Here is a 26,128-nt window from a genome sequence, read left to right as displayed (position 1 = left end):
TAAGAGTGATTTAGGGCAAACATTGGGAACTTCAGTAACAGCTTGATTTCTAAAAATAAAAAAAATACAAATCTGTCATATTAGGGTAAGTTTATAAATGTTTTAATACACTGATACTTTTCATATTACATTAGCTGCAAGAAAGAACATATACCAAGTACAGAAATTATTACCTTAATTTTCAAAGTTAACATGTGTGGAGAATTAGGTTCATTATGTCCTTATCATTCTTTTATTTCTCCTGCTCCTGTGGCCATGCTGTACATTATTAGACTTTATGGAAGAGGAGTTGAGATGGGATTTATTTTATTTGTAATTTTGAAAAGCCCTTGAAGTAAGTTGAGTCTTACTGAATTACATGGTGAAGTTGGCCTTGTGTGAAAGACATTGATGTTTCAGCTATTCTCTATGATGATTCAGGACACTTGGAAAACAAACAAGATCTTGTGCCGTAAAAGATAGGTGATTAATTGACTGAATATAGACTAGGTCTCTATATAGTCTTTTTTTTTTTTTTTTTGATATGATGGCATGGGAAAGTAAAATATAGAATGTTAGAGTGCTTTTGACTAGAATGTATGAGAAGTAGTGGTCATGATGTGCTTGAATGTCAATATATAGAGATTATAGTAGTTAAATGTTGACTTCTTTAAGTAATGAGTAAAAACCCAAAATCTGCATGTGTAATATAGTGGTCCTTACCCTGGGAGAGATTTAGAATAGTTGTATAATCCACTTTGTTACAGATACTGTGCTAGAAACTTTTATAAGCTGTGTAATTTTTTTTTTTAATTTTTTTTTTAACGTTTATTTTTGAGACAGTGAGAGACAGAGCATGAACAGGGGAGGGGCAGAGAGAGAGGGAGACACAGAATCTGAAACAGGCTCCAGGCTCTGAGCAGTCAGCACAGAGCCCGACGCGGGGCTCGAACTCACGGACCGTGAGATCATGACCTGAGCCGAAGTCAGATGCTTAACCGACCGAGCCACCCAGGCGCCCCATAAGCTGTGTAATTTAATCATTACTATGACTCTGTGAAGCAAAGTAGCCATTGTCTTAATACTTTAAAAAAAAAATTTTTTTTTCACGTTTATTTATTTTTGAGACAGAGAGAGACAGAGCATGAATGGCGGGAGGGTCAGAGAGAGAGAGGGAGACACAGAATCTGAAGCAGGATCCAGGCTCTGAGCTGTCAGCACAGAGCCCGACGCAGGGCTCGAACTCACAGACCACGAGATCACAACCTGAGCCAAAGTCAGACGCTCAACCGACTGAGCCACCCAGGCGCCCCATCTTCATACTTTTAAAATGAGGAATGAAACACAGATTAATTCTATAACTTGATCAAGGCAATATGTTCGATAAGTGGTAGAGTCAGAAATTGCAGCTAGGCTTGTTGACTTAGAATTTGACAGTAATGATGTTGATGATGGTGTTAATAATAGTAGCTAACATTTATTTTAATGCCTTACATGTGATCTCTAATATAATATTTAAAGGAAATTATGATGAGATAGATGAGGAATCTGAGACTTAGAAAGGTTGAATAATGAGGCTGAAGTTATGCAAGAGGTGCTGGGGACTGGACCATAATGCAGATCTATTTGTCAACAAGGTCTACACACTTATGCTACCACATGAGCTACCACACTCTGAAGCTGGTCCTGTTTCCATTATACTCACTCAAATCAAGCATGGACTCACATACAGTTTGATAATATCTATCAAATATATACATTCAAATTGTATTTTGTCATAAACTGGTTTATCAATTAAAGATTATCCATTTCATATAGGCAAATTGGATTAGCAACAAAAAAATTATTCCGGTCTATATTCTGATATATCCTACTCTAATGAAAATAGTATTTGTGAAATCACTTAATTATTGAAGAACTGATACAGATTTTTAAAATAAAGTTTATTTATTTTGAGAGAGAGAGAGCACAAGCATGCACAAGCAGGGGGGGGCAAAGAGAGAGGGAGTGAGAATCCCAAGCAGACTCCATGCTGCCAGCACAGAGCCCCATGTGGGGCTTGATCCCACAAACTGTGAGATCATGACCCAAGCTAAAATCGAGTCAGATGCCTAACTGTAGGAGCCACCCAGATACCCCAAGAACTGATACAGATTTTAACTTGTGTTATATCACCTTTACTTATATAACGTTGTTAATGGACTTTAAGGTATTTCTGAAAACTGCTGTATGAAATTATAATCATAGAAATAGAATTGCAAAAACCAAAAATGAAACCAAATTTTCTTTTTAGTATGAAATATTTATTGTTTAATTGTTTGATACACCCTTTTACAGATCATTCTCATCTTGGTTGCTACCGACCCAAGGATTATAAGGTATGTAGTATAAAATTACTGAATGGTAATTCTCCTGGCTTCACATAAAAGGATATGTACATTATTTATATGTGTAGTCAGAGATTATCATAATCATTTCGTCGAGAAAATATACAAACAGTAATTGTCATATCATGGAATATCATTATTTTGGCTACATTGTTAAGTGGTAGAATAGACTTTTCATTGACTGTCTTCCTGTAACAGTTTGTGGCTTTTGATTATTCATTTAGATTAATTACTTATTGAATGTGTTTGTGTATGTATATGTATATATGTGTGTGAGAGAGACATAGAGAAATTGAAACACAGTACTGTTTCTTTTTTTTTTTTTTAATTTTTTTTTTAAACGTTTATTTATTTTTGAGACAGAGAGAGACAGAGCATGAATGGGGGAGGGTCAGAGAGAGAGAGAGAGAGGGAGACAGAGAATCTGAAACAGGCGGGGCTCGAACTCACGGACTGCGAGATCATGACCTGAGCCGAAGTCGACCACTTAACCAACTGAGCCACCCAGGTGCCCCCACACAGTACTGTTTCTAAACTTCAGTCATCTATAGAGCATCCTTATAATTTTTACAGGATCTGCATGCAATTTATGCTATTCTCTTTAAATTCACTTTTGTATTTATCTCACTACTATAAATGAAAAATCAGTATCCTATGTTTTAAATGGATGATAGTCCTAAAGGATACAATGAACAAAACAATGTTACTAAGTTCAGGCTAGATAACAGTTGTTTTCCAAAGGCTTGGAGGCATGTTCTCTATTTCTTAAAATGAGATAAGCAGTGATAGGTGTGGAAGACACAATAGTAACTAACTGAAAAAGAATTGAAAAGATAATACATTTTTTTCTTTGTAATTCAGTGTAATTTAGTGTATGTCTATGTGCCATGTAAAATAATCTTGTATATCATCTAAAATCACTTGGGAAAGGATTGGCACGAGATCTTCAATGTGTTGAACAGAAAAAATATGCAGCCGAGAATCCTTTATCCAGCAAGTCTGTCATTTAGAATAGAAGGAGAGATAAAGGTCTTCCCAAACAAACAAAAACTGAAGGAATTTGTCACCACTAAACCAGCCCTACAAGAGATCCTAAGGGGGATCCTGTGAGACAAAGTACCAGAGACATCGCTACAAGCATAAAACATACAGACATCACAATGACTCTAAACCAGTATTTTTCTATAATAACACTGAATGTAAATGGACTAAATGCGCCAACCAAAAGACATAGGGTATCAGAATGGATAAAAAAACAAGACCCATCTATTTGCTGTCTACAAGAGACTCATTTTAGATCTGAGGACACCTTTAGATTGAGAGTGAGGGGATGGAGAACTATTTATCATGCTACTGGAAGCCAAAAGAAAGCTGGAGTAGCCATACTTATATCAGACAAACTAGACTTTAAATTAAAGGCTGTAACAAGAGATGAAGAAGGGCATTATATAATAATTACAGGGTCTATCCATCAGGAAGAGCTAACAATTATAAATGTCTATGCGCCAAATACCGGAGCCCCCAAATATATAAAAACAATTACTCATAAACATAAGCAACCTTATTGATAAGAATGTGGTAATTGCAGGGGACTTTAACACTCCACTTACAGAAATGGATAGATCATCTAGACACACGGTCAATAAAGAAACAAAGGCCCTGAATGACACATTGGATCAGATGGACTTGACAGATATATTTAGAACTCTGCATCCCAAAGCAACAGAATATACTTTCTTCTCGAGTGCACATGGAACATTCTCCAAGACAGATCATATGCTGGGTCACAAAACAGCCCTTCATAAGTATACAAGAATTGAAATTATACCATGCATACTTTCAGACCACAATGCTATGAAGCTTGAAATCAACCACAGGAAAAAGTCTGGAAAACCTCCAAAAGCATGGAGGTTAAAGAACTCCCTACTAACGAATGAGTGGGTCAACCAGGCAATTAGAGAAGAAATTAAAAAATATATGGAAACAAACGAAAATGAAAATACAACAATCCAAACGCTTTGGGACGTAGCGAAGGCAGTCCTGAGAGGAAAATACATTGCAATCCAGGCCTATCTCAAGAAGCAAGAAAAGTCCCAAATACAAAATCTAACAGCACATCTAAAGGAAATAGAAGCAGAACAGCAAAGGCAGCCTAAACCCAGCAGAAGAAGAGAAATAATAAAGATCAGAGCAGAAATAAACAATATAGAATCTAAAAAAAACTGTAGAGCAGATCAATGAAACCAAGAGTTGGTTTTTTGAAAAAATAAACAAAATTGACAAACCTCTAGCCAGGCTTCTCAAAAAGAAAAGGGAGATGACCCAAATAGATAAAATCATGAATGAAAATGGAATTATTACAACCAATCCCTCAGAGATACAAACAATTATCAGGGAATACTATGAAAAACTATATGCCAACAAATTGGACAACCTGGAAGAAATGGAAAAATTCCTAGACACCCACACTCTTCCAAAACTCAATCAGGAGGAAATAGAAAGCTTGAACAGACCCATAACCAGCAAAGACATTGAATCGGTTATCAAAAATCTCCCAACAAATAAGAGTCCAGGACCAGATGGCTTCCCAGGGGAGTTCTGCCAGACGTTTAAAGCAGAGATAATACCTATCCTTCTCAAGCTATTCCAGGAAATAGAAAGGAAAGGAAAACTTCCAGACTCATTCTATGAAGCCAGTATTACTTTGATTCCTAAACCAGACAGAGACCCAGTAAAAAAAGAGAACTACAGGCCAATATCCCTGATGAATATGGATGCAAAAATTCTCAATAAGATACTAGCAAATCGAATTCAACAGCATATAAAAAGAATTATTCACCATGATCAAGTGGGATTCATTCCTGGGATGCAGGGCTGGTCCAACATTCGCAAATCAATCAACATGATACATCACATTAATAAAAGAAAAGAGAAGAACCATATGATCCTGTCAATCGATGCAGAAAAGGCCTTTGACAAAATCCAGCACCCTTTCTTAATAAAAACCCTTGAGAAAGTCGGGATAGAAGGAACATACTTAAGCATCATAAAAGCCATTTATGAAAAGCCCACAGCTAACATCATCCTCAATGGGGAAAAACAGAGAGCTTTTTCCCTGAGATCAGGAACACGACAGGGATGCCCACTCTCACCGCTGTTGTTTAACATAGTGTTGGAGGTTCTAGCATCAGCAATCAGACAACAAAAGGAAATCAAAGGCATCAAAATTGGCAAAGATGAAGTCAAGCTTTCGCTTTTTGCAGATGACATGATATTATACATGGAAAATCCGATAGACTCCACCAGAAGTCTGCTAGAACTGATACATGAATTCAGCAAAGTTGCAGGATACAAAATCAATGTACAGAAATCAGTTGCATTCTTATACACTAACAATGAAGCAACAGTAAGACAAATAAAGAAACTGATCCCATTCACAATTGCACCAAGAAGCATAAAATACCTAGGAATAAATCTAACCAAAGATGTAAAAGATCTGTATGCTGAAAACTATAGAAAGCTTATGAAGGAAATTGAAGAAGATACAAAGAAATGGAAAAACATTCCCTGCTCATGGATTGGAAGAATAAATATTGTCAAAATGTCAATACTACCCAAAGCTATCTACACATTCAATGCAATCCCAATCAAAATTGCACCAGCATTCTTCTCGAAACTAGAACAAGCAATTCTAAAATTCATATGGAAACACAAAAGGCCCTGAATAGCCAAAGTAATTTTGAAGAAGAAGACCAAAGCAGGAGGCATCACAATCCCAGACTTTAGCCTCTATTACAAAGCTGTAATCATCAAGACAGCATGGTATTGGCACAAAAACAGACACATAGACCAATGGAATAGAATAGAAACCCCAGAACTAGACCCACAAACGTATGGCCAACTAATCTTTGACAAAGCAGGAAAGAACATCCAATGGAAAAAAGCCAGTCTCTTTAACAAATGGTGCTGGGAGAACTGGACAGCAACATGCAGAAGGTTGAAACTAGACCACTTTCTCACACCATTCACAAAAATAAACTCAAAATGGATAAAGGACCTGAATGTGAGACAGGAAACCATCAAAACCCTGGAGGAGAAAGCAGGAAAAGACCTCTCTGACCTCAGCCATAGCAATTTCTTACTTGACACATCCCCAAAGGCAAGGGAATTAAAAGCAAAAATGAATTACTGGGACCTTATGAAGATAAAAAGCTTCTGCACAGCAAAGGAAACAACCAACAAAACTAAAAGGCAACCAACAGAATGGGAAAAGATATTTGCAAATGACATATTGGACAAAGGGCTAGTATCCAAAATCTATAAAGAGCTCACCAAACTCCACACCCAAAACACAAATAACCCAGTGAAGAAATGGGCAGAAAACATGAATAGACACTTCTCTAAAGAAGACATCCGGATGGCCAACAGGCACATGAAAAGATGCTCAACGTCGCTCCTTATCAGGGAAATACAAATCAAAACCACACTCAGATATCACCTCACGCCAGTCAGAGTGGCCAAAATGAACAAATCAGGAGACTATAGATGCTGGAGAGGATGTGGAGAAACGGGAACCCTCTTGCACTGTTGGTGGGAATGCAAACTGGTGCAGCCACTCTGGAAAACAGTGTGGAGGTTCCTCAGAAAATTAAAAATAGACCTACCCTATGACCCAGCAATAGCACTGCTAGGAATTTACCCACGGGATACGGGAGTACTGATGCATAGGGGCACTTGTATCCCAATGTTTATAGCAGCACTCTCAACAATAGCCAAATTATGGAAAGAGCCTAAATGTCCATCAACTGACGAATGGATAAAGAAATTGTGGTTTATTTACACAATGGAGTACTACATGGCAATGAGAAAGAACGAAATATGGCCCTTTGTAGCAACGTGGATGGAACTGGAGAGTATGATGCTAAGTGAAATAAGCCATACAAAGACAGATACCATATGTTTTCACTCTTATGTGGATCCTGAGAAACTTAACAGAAACCCATGGGGGAGGGGAAGGAAAAAAAAAAAGAGGTTAGAGTGGGAGAGAGCCAAAGCATAAGAGACTGTTAAAAACTGAGAACAAACTGAGGGTTGATGGGGGGTGGGAGGGAGGGGAGGGTGGGTGGTGGGTATTGAGGAGAGCACCTTTTGGGATGAGCACTGGATGTTGTATGGAAACCAATTTGACAATAAATTTCATATATTGAAAAAAAATCGCTTGGGGTACCATATTAAGTTATCTGCTATACCACTCGTAGTTTGTGTCCTCCATTTTGAGAAGCATTGTCTCAGAGTTTGTCGTTTCTCTTCCTAAGTGAAAGCTTCTTGATAAGGCGTGTCATTGTATTTGAGAAAACAACAAAAAGAAAAAAAAAATCATAACTTTCCTTACAATACCTTTGCTTATTTATTTGAAAATAATTTATTTTGTGCTTGCTGGCACTGAATAGCATAGTTTGAGTACTTTGCCAGGCTTTGAGCATGATAAAAGAACTGTGGAACAGTTAAGTAATGAGTCAAGGCACTGTCTGACTAAAGGCTCACATCTACAGTATCATAATTATGTAGATGGAACTTTATAAAAATTCATTCTAGGTACTAAATTGAAATTATTGACAATGGAGAGTGGGAAATTTTTTATTTTTGACAAGTTTCCAGGTGGTTTTGATGCAGTTCTCTTGGCCATCAATCCAAATTTTGGCATTTGAGAACCACTAGTATGACTATGAATATAATAGCATTTGTATTGGTGGAACTTCCCTTTGTATAGCATTTATATATAGTTGTGCCCTTGTTTAAGGCTGCCACTAGAGGAGTATGGCTTGGCATAATTCACCTGATGCAGACCTGCTCTGTTATGTGGAATATATTCAAACACACACACACACACACACACACACACACACACACACACACTCATGTACATGCACATTGATGTGTGTTATATATGTGTATGTGCACACACATGTAAGTCAAAAAGTATAATATTGATTGTCTTGCATGGGGCTCAGGGAAGTCACTTTAGTTGGCCTACTTAAGGGATAAGCCTGTCTTTGTACATTTCCTTCAAGTTATGCTTCACGATTTATAATTATATATTTATTTTCATCTTTATTTGCATCTTTGTTTAAAATCCACTTGTTTTACTAATCTCTAAGTTCCAGGATGATAGGGACCTTATTGATCTAGCTTATCGATAATTGCTAGTACCTAGCATATTATCTGATGTATGGTGTGGATTCCTAAAAATGTGTATTGTGTGAGTGGATTATTAACAGAAAATAAGCAAACCAAATATATAAAAATACAGAATAAAGAGACAGGGATAAAGTTACAGGTTACCAGTATTTATCCTAAAGTAACTATATGTTGGCTTATAAAGTAGGCTGTATGTTGACTGGTCCATTTAAAGATAGGTGTATATGTTTGCAATCCTCTTTTCCAAATGAATTCTTTGAAAGAACTGAACTTCTACCCATTCTTAATTCTGTCCCACTTTCACCTCTGGATTCTTTACTCTTAGGGTTAGAGTAGAAATTGATCATTCATACTACCCTTGTAAGGCAGTGGGTGGTAAGTAAGCTCACAGGATTATTTTTGTATTCAAGGGGTAGATTTTCATAGAAATGTATATATAGTCTTGAGCACTGCTATCTTCTCTATGGAAAGAATAAAGTCTCTTCTTATAGGCACATAGTAGCTGGTTAATAAATATTCAGGTAGTAGAGCACTTGGATTTCTACAAGGAAAAATGTCATAAATGTGGGAGTGCTTGCAAAAAAATTTCTGCAAAAATGGAACTTTGCCTAAATTCTGTTGAGAAATATATTTTGCATAGGCAAGAGAAGGAAAGCAATGCGAAAACATCTTGGGATTTGGAATAAGTGCAGTGTCCTGGGAGAAAAGAGAAACTACTAGTCTCGTTTGAGTGGAAGGTGTATACTGAGGGATATTGGCTTTTTAACATCCTTATTTTCTATTTCTCCTACTTTTCTTTATCTTTTAAATCTGCTGCTTCCCTTTTTAATATTTGTAGTTGCTTGGTCATTGTATATTCTTTTGGCCAAACTCAACTCTCTTTACCCTGAATGCATTATAACCAGCTGTTCTCATAAACACTCATGTTCTTTTAGTTTCGTGTCTCCTCTGTTCTACCATCATTCCACCTGAATCATTGGCTGCTTCTCTCCCCTATGTGTACTTCCATGTGCCTGTGTATAATAGGCATTCATTTAATACACTGGTTCTCAGTAGACATTGTACCACTCTCAAGGTGGCATTTTAGACATTAACAGGGACTGTTATTACAGTCATTGAGGGGAAGTACTCTTAATATTTAATGATCAGGGACATGAGGTATTCTACCAATAATGGGACCATTCCAAACAATGAGGAATTCTTATGTCCAACATGGCTTTCAGCTGTTTCACCAACCATAATGGAGGTGAAAAACATGTTCATAATTATTAGAACCAGTCTAACTCTACATAAAACAAGAGTACCTTTACATTGTTTTGAGATACAGCATATATTGTAGGAATACAAATATATTATAAAGATTATACTTTGTTTTGTTAAAAACATATGGTGTAGTATTATACCATGATGAAGTGTACAGCAGCTTATTTATTTTCCTGGTTTTCTTGTATGGAATGTCTTATGATCTTCTTACATTTTATTTATATCTTTTGAAATGTTCATTTATTTTTGAGACAGAGAGAGCGTGAGCAGGATAGGGGCAGAGAGAGAGAGAGAAGGAAACAGAGAATACCAAGCTTGCAGTACAGAGCCTGATGCAGGGCTTGAACTCACGAACTGTGAGATCCTGACCTGAGCCAAAGTCAAGAGTTGGATGCTCAACCGACTGAGCTGCCCAGGCTCCCCATGATCTACTTACATTTTAAAACTTCAAGCTTATTGGGGCGCCTGGGTGGCTCAGTCGGTTGAGTGTCTGACTTCGGCTCAGGTCATGATCTCTCTGGGTTTGTGAGTTCGAGCCCCACGTCAGGCTCTGTGCTGACAGCTCAGAGCCTGGAGCCTCCTTCAGATTCTGTGTCTCCTCCTCTCTCTGCCCCACTCATGCTCTGTCTCTCTCTGTCTCTCAATAATAAATAAATGTTAAAAAGAATTTTTTTTTCAACTTCAAACTTATTTATGTAAGTGAGTGCAAACATCCTTTATATTTTTTAGAATGTCATAGTTGGCATTTATGTATTGAAGTGTGTATTTTAAGCCATGTTCCATAGGGGTGCCTGGGAGGCTCCATTGGTTAAGCGCCGGACTTCAGCTCAGGTCATGATCTCACGGTTTGTGAGTTGGATCCCCATGTCAGGCTCTGTGCTGACAGCTCAGAGCCTGGAGCCTGCTTTGGATTCTGTGTCTCCCTCTCTCTCTGCCCCTCCCCCACTCTCACTCTGTCTCTCAAAAATAGATAAACATTAAAAAAAATTAAGTCATGTTCCATTAATTTCTCTATACTACAATTAAGACAATTCATTGATTTATTTTTTTGGAAAGTGGGTATGTAAGAAGTTACATTTTTATTTTTTTAATTTTTAAAAATATTTTTAAGTTTAGTTTTATTTATCTTTGAGAGAGAGAGAGAGAGAGCAAGCAGGGGAGGGACAGAGAGAGAGGGAGACAGAATCCCAAGTAGGCTCCACACTGTCTGCACAGAGCCCGATGTGGGGCTTGAACTCACAAACTATGAGATCAGACCTAAGCCGAAATCAAACCAACTGAGCTACCCAGGCACCCCATAAGTTACATTTAAAAAAAAAATTTTTTTTAAATGTTTATTTCTGAGACAGAGACAGAGCACGAGTGAGGGAGGGGCAGAGAGAGAGGGAGACACAGAATCAGAAGCAGACTCCAGGCTCTGAGCTGTCAGCACAGAGCCCAACGCGGGGCTCAAACTCACAAACCGTGAGATCATGACCTGAGCTGAAGTCGGTCGCTCAACCGACTGAGCCACCCAGGTGCCCCTGTAAGTTACATTTTTAATACGTTTCATTTCAGTATATAAAAGAGGGCAATACAAAGTATTCATTTTTAACATGAGGGCTGTCTTAGTTTGGGCTACCGTAATAAATACCATAGACTGGGTGCCTTAAACAACAGAAATTTGTTTTCTCACAGTTCTGGAGGCTGGACAGTAGAAAAGCTCAGGGTGCCAGGCATTCTGGTATCTTGTGAGAGCTCTCTTCCTAGCTTGCAGACAGCTGCTTTTCACTGCATCCTCACATAGCAGAGAGAGTGAGAGTGTGTGCACACGTGAGCACAAAGTCTGGGGTCTCCTTATGAGAGCGCCAATCCTTTCAGATTAGAACCTCACCTATGTGACCTCATTGAACCTTACTTAATTCCTTACTTCAAATGCAGTCGCAGTGGGAGAGCTTCGACATAGGAATTTTGGGGAGACACAGTTCTGTCCTTTGCAGGGGCTTTTGGACTAAAGGTTGAAAAATCAATGATGCCATGTATAATCAGTATCTGAATAAATGAATGGCTGTATATCTAATAACAGAATATTTCTGGAAAGCTTTATAGAACCCATTTTACTTGGGCCTTTAAAAATACATCCTTTCTAGCTTCAGTTTGGCCTTCAGTGCTGCTTGATCATTTTGTTCTCTTGTTGATTCTATAACATAGTCTAGACTTTCTAAGTTCTACTTCTCATTTTCTATACATGACTTCATATTCTACTTTGTCAGAGAAAATGTCCGTTGTGGATGGAATTTTTCTCAGTCCTCTTCATCTCTACTTCAGTCTTCCTGTTAATCTCCACTTTGTTTTTCCTTCTACTCTGCCTTCTTAATCATGTTAACACCTTTGCATTTATTTTGACCATAAAACACAATAATAAAAAACAACTTAAATTTGTATAATGGGTTCCAATTTTAAAGCTTTTCATATTTATTATATAATTGGATTATATGCAGACTTACAAATTGAACAGGAATTTTTACCCCCGTCTTAAATGACAGAAAACAAATTTTGCAAATCTGAGAAAGAGCTCAGTCTGCATCCCTGTGTCTTTATCATCCTCTCTCCCTCCTTTCACTGTTAGACATTCAAGTGAACATTGCTTCCATTTCTTTATCCATTACTCCTAAACTATTTGGAGACAATGAATTTTATGAGAACTCTCAAAACTGAAGAGTCCTTCTGTTTCTTTAAAAGAGATAGGAAATCACCTTTGTGGCACTGGAGAAGCAGACCTTGCTTTAGGCAAAATTGTGAAATACACGTGGGATATATGTTTGATTTCTGGTAGCCTTAACATCACTTTTAACATCCTCACATGCCTTAGCATTCATTGCCTTTTTACACTGGGTGCCTCTTTCACTTGGCAGAATATGGATTTTATATGTCTTCCTAAACTCGTGAAAGTAAATTTAATGTTTTGATAGCTAGGTGTGTGGTATCTGGTGGATACTTAACTGGTGTTTGAATTTATGAATGAATATCACATCAAAGTCAGAGTTTTCTGCTTAGATTTTTGTATTGCCTATAATCTGGCTGCTCCTACTCCTTGTGTTCCCATTATGTCATCACTGTCTTTCTTATCTAGGTCATGTCTACATTTCTACTTCTGGATTTTAACTCACTCAATGTATTAGGGTAATGCCAGATGTTCTGAAACTTTACTATTACAATGTTTTAACACAACGTAAGTTTTATTTCTCATTAACAGTCCAGTGTATCTGTTTCTTAAAAGCCAGGAAGTGCTCTAAGTCACTTCTTATGTTCCATTGACAAGAACTGGTCACGTGGCCATATCTAGAAGCACAGGGAGGAGAGTGGCTAGTAAGTAGGGATCCTGGGTAGGCAGCCAATTCCCACTAATCTTATGCTTCATAAGAGGGGACACAAATTTTAGTGGACAGCTAACCATATCTGACACAGTCTGCCCCTCTGGCCCCCAAATATCTTTGCATACCTTTCTTCCCTCACATAGAACATAATCATGTCCTCCTCAAGAAAGACCACTCAGAGTTCCCTGCAGTCACTTGAATGTAGCTTGAAGGCCAGGATCTTGGGGTGATGGACAGGCCAGTCCATCAGATGTAGATAGGACTTCTTATGATCCGGTGACCTGTGAATTGGCATGATCTCTCCCCTATCTCACATTCCCACCCTACCTGGATGCCATTTCTAATCTACTTTGTTAGAGCAGGAGCAGGATAGCTGGGGACCTGGGTGCCCTGACTTGAACAAGGGAAAACTAGAGGGTAAAGAGCAGTTCTCAGTCTGCAACAGTGCTGAATCCTGCCAGGTGAGCTTTGTGAATACCCTGCTGCCCTGACAGCAGAGGTATTTCTTTGCATAGACATTGGTGAAATTATGTTGCTTAGAATAGTAACTGTATGACTTAAAATTATAGTGTGAATAGGTGTAAGAAGCTTGAATCTAACTTGGAGGGGACATGGACCTAAATGGAAACCACTATACAAGTCTGGTAATGTTGGTCCGTGTGCTGCTTGCGTGCTTTGTGTCTTGTGCCCCAACCTAGCGGTTGTCTCAAATGGGAGACCTGACAAGTCTGCACTTCTAGGAGGATGGAAGGTTTGGAAGCAATCTCTTCTATGGCAGTTTTTTCCCATGGAGAGAACAAGGCAACACTGAAGAAGTTTTCATGATACTTTGACAAGTGACCCACGGCAGAGTTTTTGTTATGAGGATTGTAGTGTGATGAGAATTTCAGAGCCTGTTCATCCATGGGCCTAACTCGAGGATGGATTTGGTAGCTCAACATTTTTTCATTTTCCTATGATCTTCTTCTCATGGACTCACAACAAAAAGTCACAAAGATAGAGATATATTAGTATTGTTGATAAAAAGACAGACATCCACCGGGATACAAATTTTCCAATCCGATCATATAATGACAAGATTAGTAAAGGGTTCTGCATCCTAGGAGATGAAGTAACTAAGCACTTGGGAAGTTTAACAAAAAGAAATCAGAGCCCAGACTCAACACCAAAGTTCATTCACCTTACTACTGCAGTCAGAGACTCACAGTAGGGAAGCTCACGAAGTCTCAGAAGAGTACAGTTTCTAAGTTGAAGGTTTTAGCTGTGGCAGCATGTGGGTGTCTATTTATATCTTAGTAGACTGTTAGGATTGTCAACTGCCAACTCACCAAAACCACCAGAATAACTAAATAATCTGTTGATATCAAGCAGAGCTGAGTTTCTGACATAATGCTTTAAGGTAGCGCCACCACTTGGACAGTCTGAGTAGTGTCTCTGAAAGGAGAAGGTTAGGGGCAGATATGTATAGGGTTTTGGGGTCTGAGCTCCAGTGTTTTAAGGTAGGGCTTTTAATGAGGGAATCTAATTGACAAAGTTTGTGATATAAAAGTTTGGGATTAATGAACACAAAGATTGGGTTCTTAAAGCGAGTCTTGATAAGTAAACACTTGATTTGATAAGGAAGGATTTGTCCAGTTGAGTGATCTTTTCTTCTGAGAAGGGAATTATTTGCCCAGATTAAGAATCTGTTGTTTCAAGAAGGGAGCTGATTGATGATTGAGCAGACCGTTTGTTCAGGTAAATGATTTATGGGAATGTCCTGAAGCAAATGATGGTATTTACTGGTTTGTAGCATTGTTTTCTTGGGCAAGAATTTCCTTGAACTCATGGTAAAGTCACATTGAGGTAGGTGGGTCTCAGTTCTTAGATCTGATATTTAAGCCATGTGAATGCAGGTGGTCTCAGTTCTCACGTGTCTCAGTAAAGATATGTATGCTTTTCCATTAATCTGTTACACATAGTTAGATTTATTCCTAGAAACCTTATAGTTTTGGTTCCTACTGTAAATAGGAATGTAATGTAAACTACATTTTTTGTGTGTTTTACTGATATATAGGTTTGAAGCTGATTTTGTATAACATTTTTGTCATAGATATTCTTGAATTTTTTAATAGAAGAAACTATCATTTGCGAAATGAATTTTATTTATGCCATTCGAAATATTTCTTTGTCTTAACTTTCTAATATCTTCAGTACAGTGTGAATAAAAGTGGTGATAGGGGACGTGGCAGGGACAGTTACTGCTTATTGGCTGTTCGTATCCTCTTCCAGCTTTTCAAGCCCTTTTGCAGTTATTTAGGACCTACTCTAGCCGATGGGCTATGAATGAAAATTATGTGGATCCCTTCCAGGGTGAAGCATAGGTGAATTGATCTGAACCCTCTCTTGTTTCAGTGACAATGAGGCCTCACGTTCTAGATCATACAGCTGTAAGTTGCTCAGTGTGTCTCATCAAAACAGTCCTTAGACAGTTTTTGTGAAGTGTAATTTTTCTTGCTAATAACCTCTGTTACCATAAAGCATGGGGAAAAATGAACCTTTATTATGTTAAACCACTGATTTTCAAATTTAATTTGCTACCGCAGCATAACCTAATACAGTGTTTTCTTGTCTTGATCCTGTCTTTGATAGATAGGATCATGTCTGAGGTTTCACACCTATGAATGTTATTTGCAGTAGATTTTTGTTAAATATCCTTTTGCAAGTTAACTAAGTTCCTTTTGAGATTTCTTGTTTGCAAAGAATATTTTTTAATTATGAATGGATGTTGAATATTATCAAACGGATTTTTTTCAGCATCTATTGATTTGATACGGATTTTTTTCGTAGTGAATTAATAGATTTTCTAATGCTCACCTATCTTTGTATTCTTTGAATAAACCCAACTTGGTCATGTTATATATATATTTTTAACATTACTGAATTTAATTTGTTAATATTTTATTTAACACTTTTCCCACATATGGTTTCTAGTGAGGGTGGTCTGTAATTACCCTTCTACTTTCCATGAGTGGTTTGGTAGCATTATTATGATCACATCATAAAATTAATTGGGTATGCTTTCTTTCTTCAGTTTGTTCCTGAGGTCTGTAGTTTGGGTTGTTAGTAAATCAGATTGTGAGACCATCTTCTGTGAGACTTTCCTTTCAGGCATCCTGGGAGGCTTGGGCTCTGGAGTTTTCCACTTGAGAGATCTGCCGTAGATCTCTCATGTGTCACTAGCCTGAGACCCCCTCACTTAATAGCTATTTAACTTTGCTTCAGTTTCCTCTCCTATGAAGTGGACAGAATCAAAATATTTCATAAGGTTGTTGTGGCGATTAAACAAGTTATTTATATAAATGCATAGAACAGTGGTCTAAGAAGGGAACCCTCCATACACACACGTACACACAAGGATTGATCTATTTAGGAATTACTTATCATTTTCATTGCATTATTTTGGAATTTCTTGAATTCTCTCCAGTATAAAGAAAGTACATCTTTCTAAAATCAATCCAGATAGCTGAGCATATGGATTTTTAAACTGGGTAAGATAGGAATTGATTATTCACTTGAAATAGGATTCACTAAGGAATGTTCTTGGCAAAACTGAGAAATTGCTTCTCTCTCTTTTGAATGAGAACCATACTTTCTTCTTATCATCCTAAAAGTAGTACCTATACTGCACTTTCCCCCTACAATCCTTAGTCTGAACTACTTCCCAGCTAATTCCATTAGAATTATTTGTATTTGTTTCTTAAATTTTATGCTCCATGACAAAGAAGAAGTTTTAGAGCATGGTGTTTATACCAGGCATTAAGTCAGTTCAACAGATACTTGTTGGATAAGTGACTTCCTGTTTCCCATTATACTCAGTAGTTAATTATTCCTTCTATTAATTGGACCTTGAAGTTCCCATAAAATTTTATGGCCATAAATATGACTTATCAGCTTATCATGTAAACAACTTTTCAGGAATCTTATTTCATAAGTATGGTATAACCAAACCATTATATATCACAAATTTGAGAAGTGTGTCATTTGTATAATTGCATATATGGAATTACAATGAATTTTGTGTATGAAACTTTTCTACCTGTAACAGTTTTAGAGTGGTTTAAAAATACTAGATTTTTTATCTCGATACATTTTAACATTTGTAATATTCGAATTGTTACATAGTGAAGATCTTAGAACAGACATTTAAAGATTTCCATAAATGTAAAAAGAAAAAGAAAAAAAGTCTTTTTGCTGAAATATGAAGATTACTGTAAACAGAGGAAATAACTATTATTCTTCATAAACTAAGCCCTCTGCTTTGTGTTTTCACAATTTTACCACATTTTTGTGGCAAATCTGCAAGGTTATTTCCCCAGTTTGTATATAAGGAAACTAAAGCTTGGAAAGAAATGACCCGCTCAGGGTCACATAATTGGTAGGGATTTGAACCCAGGTCTTTGGACTGTAAGCCAGTGTTCTTGAAGAATTGTCCAAGAGATGGAACTCTTCTGTAATGAGCCAAAGAGATAATATTCCATGTGGTTTTGAAGTAAATAAGTAACCTATGGAAAACTCACAAGAGCTATGGAAATGTCTTAAGCTAAGGCTTAAGATTGAAAGTTTGAAATGGATTCTTATCCAAGACTTACTCCCTCATTATACCTTTAGTCCCTCATGCAGATATAAAACTTTACCAAACAAATATTTGCTGTAATTCCATGGAAAGAATATATCCTAGCTGTGGTCCCATGGCACACTTATTATATATCTATTCAGTTCTAATTTCCTTCCTCATTATTTTATCATTACTTGTTTTTTCATGTCTGCCCTCATGGATTATAACTTCTTTGAGGTCTTCTGTTACATTTATTTGTGATTGTTGTCTCCTCCCTTGTTTAGTACTTGATACATAGAATATGCTTTAAAAATGTTGAATAGTATTGAGTTACAGCACTTAAGTTTCTCTACAATGTGCTCCTTTCCACCTCTAAGATACTGTCTCTCCTATTAGTTTCCTATAGAGATAGCCAAGTTATTGTCATCTGTGGTCCTCTTTCCTTGTGCCTTTTCCCCCATTCTGACTGCGCTTTCTCCTTTTCTCTACTAATGGCCTTGATTCCAGTCCCACCTTCTCCATGAGACTTCCACCATTTAGACCAAAATCTTTGAATATCCTTCTGTATTGTCATTATGATGTATTTGATGCAGGTTATCTTGTCAGTTATCTTTGTGTTTATGCCCCATCTCATCTGGATTGTAAGTTCAAACCCCTATACCTTTCTAGATATGAGTATTAGCTAACATGTGGTGCAAGAGATTGTCAGTGAATATTCTTATAAATAGAGGAACATGGCTGTGTTTAAAATATTGCTGACTAGTTTGGGGAGAAAATTTAGTAAAAAAAAAAGGGGGGGGGAAAGAAAAATGAAGTGGTCTGCTAACCAACATGACTCAGTTGGCATTGAAGTTAATGAAGAGAAAATAATCTGTACCATAAGCCAAGAGACTCATATTTGAATAGAATTCTAGAAACAGCATTACAGCACTTTTTTTCTTTCCTATCAGTCTCTTCACATATATGCTTAACATTTGTTGACTATGGACATCTTTGATCTTGTTTTTGACATTCACTGTGCTTTTACTTTATGTGAACAACTAACATTGAAATAATTTCCAATTTTTATTCAACCTAGATCATATATTTCTTGGTCAGTTATTTGGGACTGTAACTGAGCCGTTTGAACCATGTGCTATTTGGTTCTGGGATGAAAGCTTGGTTCTCTTAGCTGATTGCTGAGTCACCATATGTTGCTCTAATTCTGGAAAGCAGTGAAAATTGTGGTAGTGTTGAAGCAAAAAGTTGTGTTGGACTGGTGTTTTAATAATAAATGACTTATATTTATTGTATAACTAATTCACACACCTAGATGTTCTATAACATACTTTAAATTATGGAAAATCTATAAGATAGTGATTATTAACTCTACTTTACATATGAGGGAAAGAAGTCTGAGAAAGATAAGGTATCTTTCTTAAAGGCCAAATATTTACCAAATCGTACTGCTAGAACATTTGCTCATAAAGGCGGGGACTTAGCTGTGTTCACTGTTGTAGTCCCACCACTTAAAATAATGACTGGAGATTAAATATTTATTAAATGAGTGCAATTTCTCTCTCTCATTCTCTCTTGAACTCAACTCCAGATTATCACTCCCATCACTCCATCAGTGCTACTCTTGTTGATGTTACTGATGACTCTCCAATTGCTAAAATACAGAGTTCCATTCTCAGTCTTTTCCAATTTGATTTATCAGCATATTTAACTTAGTTAGTTACTCCCCTTACTTGAAATGCATTCTTCAACTGACCACACATTCTCCTGTTTCTTCCCCTTCTTCCCTGCCCACTCCTCAGTCTGATGTTTCCTTGCTATCTTCTCAGCCTTTCAGTAGTGGAGTATTCCCCTGGGCTCTGTCTTCAGATGTATTCTTCTTTCTACTTATGCTCACTTCCTTGGTGATATCACCTAGTGCCCTATCTTTAAATACCATTTATATCTTTATCCTGGACTCTTCTTCTGAATTCTACTCTAATATGTTGGGTGATTAATAAATTAATAGGTATAAGCAGCTCAACATGTGCAGAAACAGGCTCCTAATATTTACTCTTCTCTGCTTCCAGTTGGAAGGGTGTAACTAAATCATATAAACCCAATTCTTCTGGTTGATTAGACCAAAAAACTGGTGTTATCTTTGACATCCAGTCCATTAGCGAATCCTGTTGGCTCTATCTTTCAAATGCCTTTTCAATCTGATCACTTTTCACCTCCATTGATATCATTCTTATTCAAGCCAGCATCCTTTTCCATATTTTGTTATAATCATTTCCTAGCTGATTTCCCTGTCTCTGCCCTTGGCCCACTCTATAGACAGTTCTTTTTTTTTTTTTTTAATTTTTTTTTTAATGTTTATTTATTTTTGAGACAGAGAGAGACAGAGCATGAACGGGGGAGGGTCAGAGAGAGGGAGACACAGAATCCGAAACAGGCTCCAGGCTGTCAGCACAGAGCCGACGTGGGGCTCGAACTCACGGACCGCGAGATCGTGACCTGAATCGAAGTCGGCCGCTCAACTGACTGAGCCACCCAGGTGCCCCTCTATAGACAGTTCTTAACAAAGTAGCCAGTGAGATCTTGTTTAAAAAAAAAAAAAGTTACAGCATAGAATCCTAAATCCTTAAAACTACCTTTTTGACCTCATTACCTAGTATTTAGTTCAGCCCTATTGGTTTCCTTGCTATTTCTTTTTTTTTTTTTTTTAATTCTTTAAGTGTTTTTTTTTTTTTTTTAATTTATTTTTTGAGTGAGAGAGAGACAGTACAAGCAGGGGAGGGACAGAGAGAGAGGGAGACATAGAATTCGAAGACAGGCTCCAGGCTCCAGGCTCCAGGCTCCAGGCTCTGAGCTGTCAGCACAGAGCCCAACACGGGGCTCAAACTCATGAATTGTGAGATCATGACCTGAGCCGAAGTTGGATGCTTAACTACCTGAGCCACCCAGTTGCCCCTTCCTTGCTATTTCTAATACATCAGGCATGCTTTCCACCCCATCCCACAGGAACTTTGTGTTTATTTTTCTCTCCTTCTGGAATGATCTTCCCACAGATGTCCCCACGACTTAGGTCTTGTGGTCTTTAGTAAGATCTTCAGGCCTTTACTCCTTAGGTCTTTACTAAGATATTCTCTTTCTCTGTGAGGTCCCCCTTGATTATGTTATTTCAAATTGTAGCTCCTGGGATGCCTGGGTGGCTCAATAGGTTAAGTGTCTGATTCTTGATTTTGGCTCAGGTCATGATCTCACGTTCATTTCATGAAATCGAGCCCTTTTTCGTTCTCCAGACTGGCAATGTGGAACCTGCTGGGATTCTCTCTTTCCCTCTTTTTCTGTCCCTCCCCTGCTCTCTCTCATGCTCTCTCTCTCTCTCAAATAAATAAAAAAATAAAGTGAAATGAAATGAAATAAAATAAAATTGCATCTCCTTCCCTATATACCCCTCCCACACCACCCATCAGTACCTCTTATCTCCCTTTCTGCTTTATTTTCTTCTTATGATATTCACCATCCTTTAACATACTATGTATTTTACCTATTTATCTTAGGGTGTGTGTTTAAAACTCCCTCTCCATAGTAGTATGTAAACTTTACTAGAATATAAGTTCCTCATATAAAGGTAGTTATATAATGTTTTTATCCTGATTCATTCATTTGTCTGTCCTCAGAACAAATGAATCAATGAATGAGTATTAGGGTAGAATTCTGTTCTGATTGGCCTGATAGCTAAACTAGGCTGTCATTAGTTTCTGTGTATTGTCCTTTGTTTTATATATACACCCCTACCTTTACCCTACCACTACTCAAAAGCCTTTGGAATTGATAATTGTAAATTTTAGACGTGGAATGAACAATCTAGATGTATTTAATATTTTTTTTGATGTTTATATATTTTTGAGAAAGACAGAGCATGAGTGGGAGAGGGGCAGAAAGAGAGGGAGACACAGAATCTGAAGCAGGCTCCAGGCTCTGAGCTGTCACCGAGCCTGATGCGGGACTTGAACTCACAGACCGTGAGATGCGAGATCATGACCTGAGTCGAAGTCAGGCGCTTAACTGACTGAGCCACCCAGGTGCCCCTAATATTTATTCTTATGGTGGTAACGATTACTGCTACATTCTAAAATTTACCTTCATATATGGCTGTGGCATTATACGTGTTTGTTTGTTTTTTTTTTAACTCTTATAAATGTTCTAAGGTGGTGTGTATATGTGTGTGTATGTAATAAATGTATAGCACATTTATTATGTGTATACAAATATAATTTTTTAAACAGGTTATCAGGACACCCCATGGGAGAGACTACGATGACTCCTTGGAAAGGTGTGATGAGTATTTAAGCTCAAGGTCATGTAGCAAGCCCCAGAATTCAGCAAGGACCCTACTAGTCCATTCAGCACCCTCAACAATGCCGAAGCATTCTCCAAGTCCTGTGCTTAATCGAGCTTCTCTCAGGGAAAGGTAATACTTAGTCTTTCCTACTGTACTGATTTTTTGAATTATCATCATTAGAAAAGAGAAGGCAGAAATAATGTATGTGAACTGATTATTTCTACAAGTATAATTTGATTTTAAAAGGCTTACTTGTTTTTGTTTAGAATATAGTACATATTACATAGCATTAGATATTTCTCCCGAGCCCAGTCCTCTTGAAGTGAGTTATTAACTATTAATGGGTTTATTAATTAGGATCACTTTAACCCAAATTCAATACTATGGTTTTTAAAAGTGAAAAATAGTGCATGATGGTTTATTTTCAATAGATTCATAGGAATTTAACATCATAGGCATGGCTTATGTATAAAAATAGCATAGGTTATACTTTCCTTTTAGTGATAATGATGCTGCTATATATTGTTGGTATATGGTATTTATTTTCCTCAAATAACCTCTCCCCAACTCCCCAAGAGAATTTTAATCATGTAAAATTCCATCCCTCCCTCTAAAAAAGCTTTGGCAACTGAAGTTAGATACTTGTTATAATTTGAATGTGAAAGAAATAATTCCTCTTTATCTGTTTTTGTTGTTGTTGAATTCAAATTGGAAATTCGTTGCCTCATGCACTAATAGTAACATAGAAAACAGTTGTCATAAATTGAAAAAAAAACAAAAAACAACCCTACCCTAGGTAGTTTAAAACTTTTATAGAAATTTGAATGCCTCATGGTCCTTGCAACTTAACAGAAGATCATGGGGGAGGAGAAGGGAAGAAAAAAAAAAGTTAGGGAGGGAGGCAAACCATAAGAGACTCAAAAACTGAGAATAAATTAAAGGTTGATGGGGGTGGGAGGGAGGGGAAAATGGGTGATGGGCATTGAGGAGGACACCTTTTGTGATGAGCACTGGGTGTTGTATGGAAACAAATTTGACAATGAATTTCATATTAAAAAAAAAAAGAAAAGAAATTTGAAAGCCACACATTCTATCAACAACATGGAAATGAAATCTATCTTTAGGTGGTGTCAAAAATCTGAAGTAGCACACCCAGTTTGTATAGCATATTATGACCATCAGACATTAATTGATAAAATTTACACTAACTGTATAGTCTGTCAAAAGTTCATCTCAAAACTGATGGTTTGAGCAAGAGTGTATCAGTTTGGAAGCTGTATTAAAACATCCTTATTCTGAAAGAAAAAAAAAGTCCCTATTCTAAACAGATAGATTTCTTTCCCCATTAGCCCTATAAACGTTCAAATGGATGTATGGAGGTCTGCTGGAGACCCTGAGATAGGGAATTTTGCTTAATGTTGCCTCTGATCTTTGGAATGATGCCTGTGGGATCATCGAGTTCACAGACAGATGGATAGATAAAAAGATAGATCTCCATGTTTATATAGAAAGATATGTACCTATGTTTCTATAGGCTTTAAAAGTTCCAGAGAAAGTCTTGAAGAGAGATTTTTCTGCTGAAGTCTGGTAACCTGTGTCGCAGTTGCCAGGGGACTTTAATTTCCACATCTGCTCCAGTGGTCAGATGTTCAGATACTCTCTTTTTGCTGACTTTCAGAATTAAGCACTTGTGGTTTTGTTGATTAGGTTCTTTGCCATCTCTGTAGGTTTTCAAGACATTTTTTATCTATATCTCCTTGGAAATGTTTTTATGAATATTGTTTTATTTTCCCGCTTTTTCACAGATTTTGCAGAACTCTCCAGTTGTCTACCACTGTAGTACAATATAAATTTTAGTCTTGTGTAATTGTATCCTGAGGTCTAATTTCATCCCGGCTTTTGAAGTCTGTTTTTCCAAGTTGACAAATTCTTCACTGAGGCTGTATTCAAAAATTCTTCACTGAAGACAGCTAAACTCAACTGTCCCTTTTTCATATCCCAGTGCAGGTGATGACTTCCAGTAGCAAGTGGCATTTACACATCTATTCTGATGCTTGGTAGTAGATGCAGTAAGGTCTTTGCTAGAAGGAAATGAGTGGTTCTAATATTAAACATTACCTATATGGCTAGAGTAAGGTTGAGGTGCTTTTAAAATAATATAATAGCAATTCAGTTTTAAATTCATCTAAGTAAAGTATTAAAACTTTATTGGGGTACTCTTTAGGGTAGATAAACTTTTTTACTTTTGCTAAGGTGGAGCACTTCTACTTTGAGTGTATGTTTTGCAAAAGATTTAGATTTGGTTATAAAGGAAAATAAAATGTCTTTAAGACATATTACTAGGAACAAAAACATTTTGTTGTTTTTAGCACACTCAGTACCATACCTTTAAATATAAGACATTCTCTGATAATGGCTCTTTTAGATTACTGAACAATATACTTACAGGGCATTTATAAAATCCAACAGAATCAATAAACAATTTAAACTGATGTAAAAATAGATTGTATGTCCCAGGCAAAATTGGGAGCATGACAAAACATAAAGCTATAGAAGTTACCTGGGTTAAATATTAAGACGAAATAAGTTTTCCTTTAAGATTTCTGTGAAGTGTTGACTCCTAAATCATGTATATGAATAAACAGACTTTCAAAAATTATTAGTGGGGCTGCTGGGTAGCTCTGTCAGTTGAGTGTCTGACTCTTCATTTTGGCTCAGGTCATGATCTTACGGTTCGTGGGATCAAGCCCTGTGTCGGGCTCTATGCTGTCAGTGCAGAGCCTGCTTGGGATTCTTTCTCTCCCTTCTTCTGTGCCCATCCCCTGCGTGCCGGATACTCTCTCTCTGTTTCTCTCTCTCTCAAAAATAAAACTCTTATTAGTGACTGTAAGCAAATAAATTTCTTTATTTATAGTGAAGGTGCCTTTTGCTTGAAGCCCATTTAAAAAATATCTTCAGTAGAGTTAACACACATAAAATGGTTTCAATCTTTATTATAAGTCTTACATTTCAGAAACAGTTTTCTCCTCAAAGTATAAATATTAATATTATGACTTATAATTTGTATTAGGCTGTAAAGTTATTACTAAAAACAGACTAAGAAATACTAGCAAATTTAATTAAAAAGGAGCTGATACTCTTTTTAATCATGCTTACCGTTTTGAATTTTGTAAATGAAGTTAAAGATTGTTAGGCAATCATTTCTTATACCACAGCACAGACTAGTGGACCCTCTCATAGCACACTGAAGACACCCTCTTGGAACTGCACATTTGGATCTCAGATTTTCAGGATGTGTTGCATATGTAGCAAATATAACAAAGTTGGCCATATATTTGTGTAGCTTCAATAACACTTCCTTTTACAAATATGGGAGATGAAAATTTAGATATAGTTGATCATCCATTAGTGATTACATTCTTTAAAACAGGTTATGTAAATCATTTATCCTGCTAAAGAGTTTATACCTTGTGCAAATATATAAAATTGTAACTTTGTAAGAATAAGCTAGGAGGAAAAAAGGGAAAGATGTAAGCAATCTAGCATTTTAGTACCCATTCCTTTATGAAGCAATTATCAATAACACTTCGTATAGATGAATTATAATCAGATGGACCTGGAAATTTTCATTATTACTTGTATAAAATAAAGTAACTTCAGAATACTAATGCCAGTTTTGAGTTTGAGCGGGAATAAGAAAGAGGAATGGTTGTTTTATTTCTTCTTTAACTCCAAAACTCAGATTTTCATAAAAGTCTCATTTTCCTTTCCTTTTACAATATTCACTTAAAAAGCACATTTATAGGAGAGACTAGAGAAGTGATTGGTATCTGTGCTGAGAGGGAATCCTTCAGTTTTGATACCCCCCTATCTTCTGAAGGAGTAAGAGCATGATTGTATTCTAAATAATATTTTCATCTATTTGAACATTTTGTTTCGTTTCATAAAATTAGTTTTATTGTTCTGTATACATAAAGGCATTTTATCCACATAATGTAAGAGAGTGTGATTAAGTTACTGG

The 26,128-nt window shown here is 36.9% G+C and overlaps 1 protein-coding gene across 4 annotated transcripts in view; it reads left to right on the top strand.

Annotated features, from left to right (window-relative positions):
* SPATA6 (spermatogenesis associated 6) overlaps positions 1 to 26,128 on the top strand; it is a 147,789-nt gene that overhangs the window by 77,485 nt on the left and 44,176 nt on the right. For all 4 annotated transcript variants that reach the window (XM_042997064.1, XM_007077235.2, XM_042997063.1 and 1 more), the window contains exons 9-10: positions 2,317 to 2,357; positions 22,052 to 22,236. In XM_042997064.1, coding sequence (XP_042852998.1) covers positions 2,317 to 2,357; positions 22,052 to 22,236 — 226 coding nt within the window. The remainder of the gene's footprint in view (positions 1 to 2,316; positions 2,358 to 22,051; positions 22,237 to 26,128) is intronic.

Source organism: Panthera tigris, chromosome C1 (genome assembly GCF_018350195.1).
Source record: "Panthera tigris isolate Pti1 chromosome C1, P.tigris_Pti1_mat1.1, whole genome shotgun sequence".
Taxonomy (NCBI): Eukaryota; Metazoa; Chordata; class Mammalia; order Carnivora; family Felidae; genus Panthera; species Panthera tigris.
This window is presented reverse-complemented; position numbering and strand designations above follow the sequence as displayed.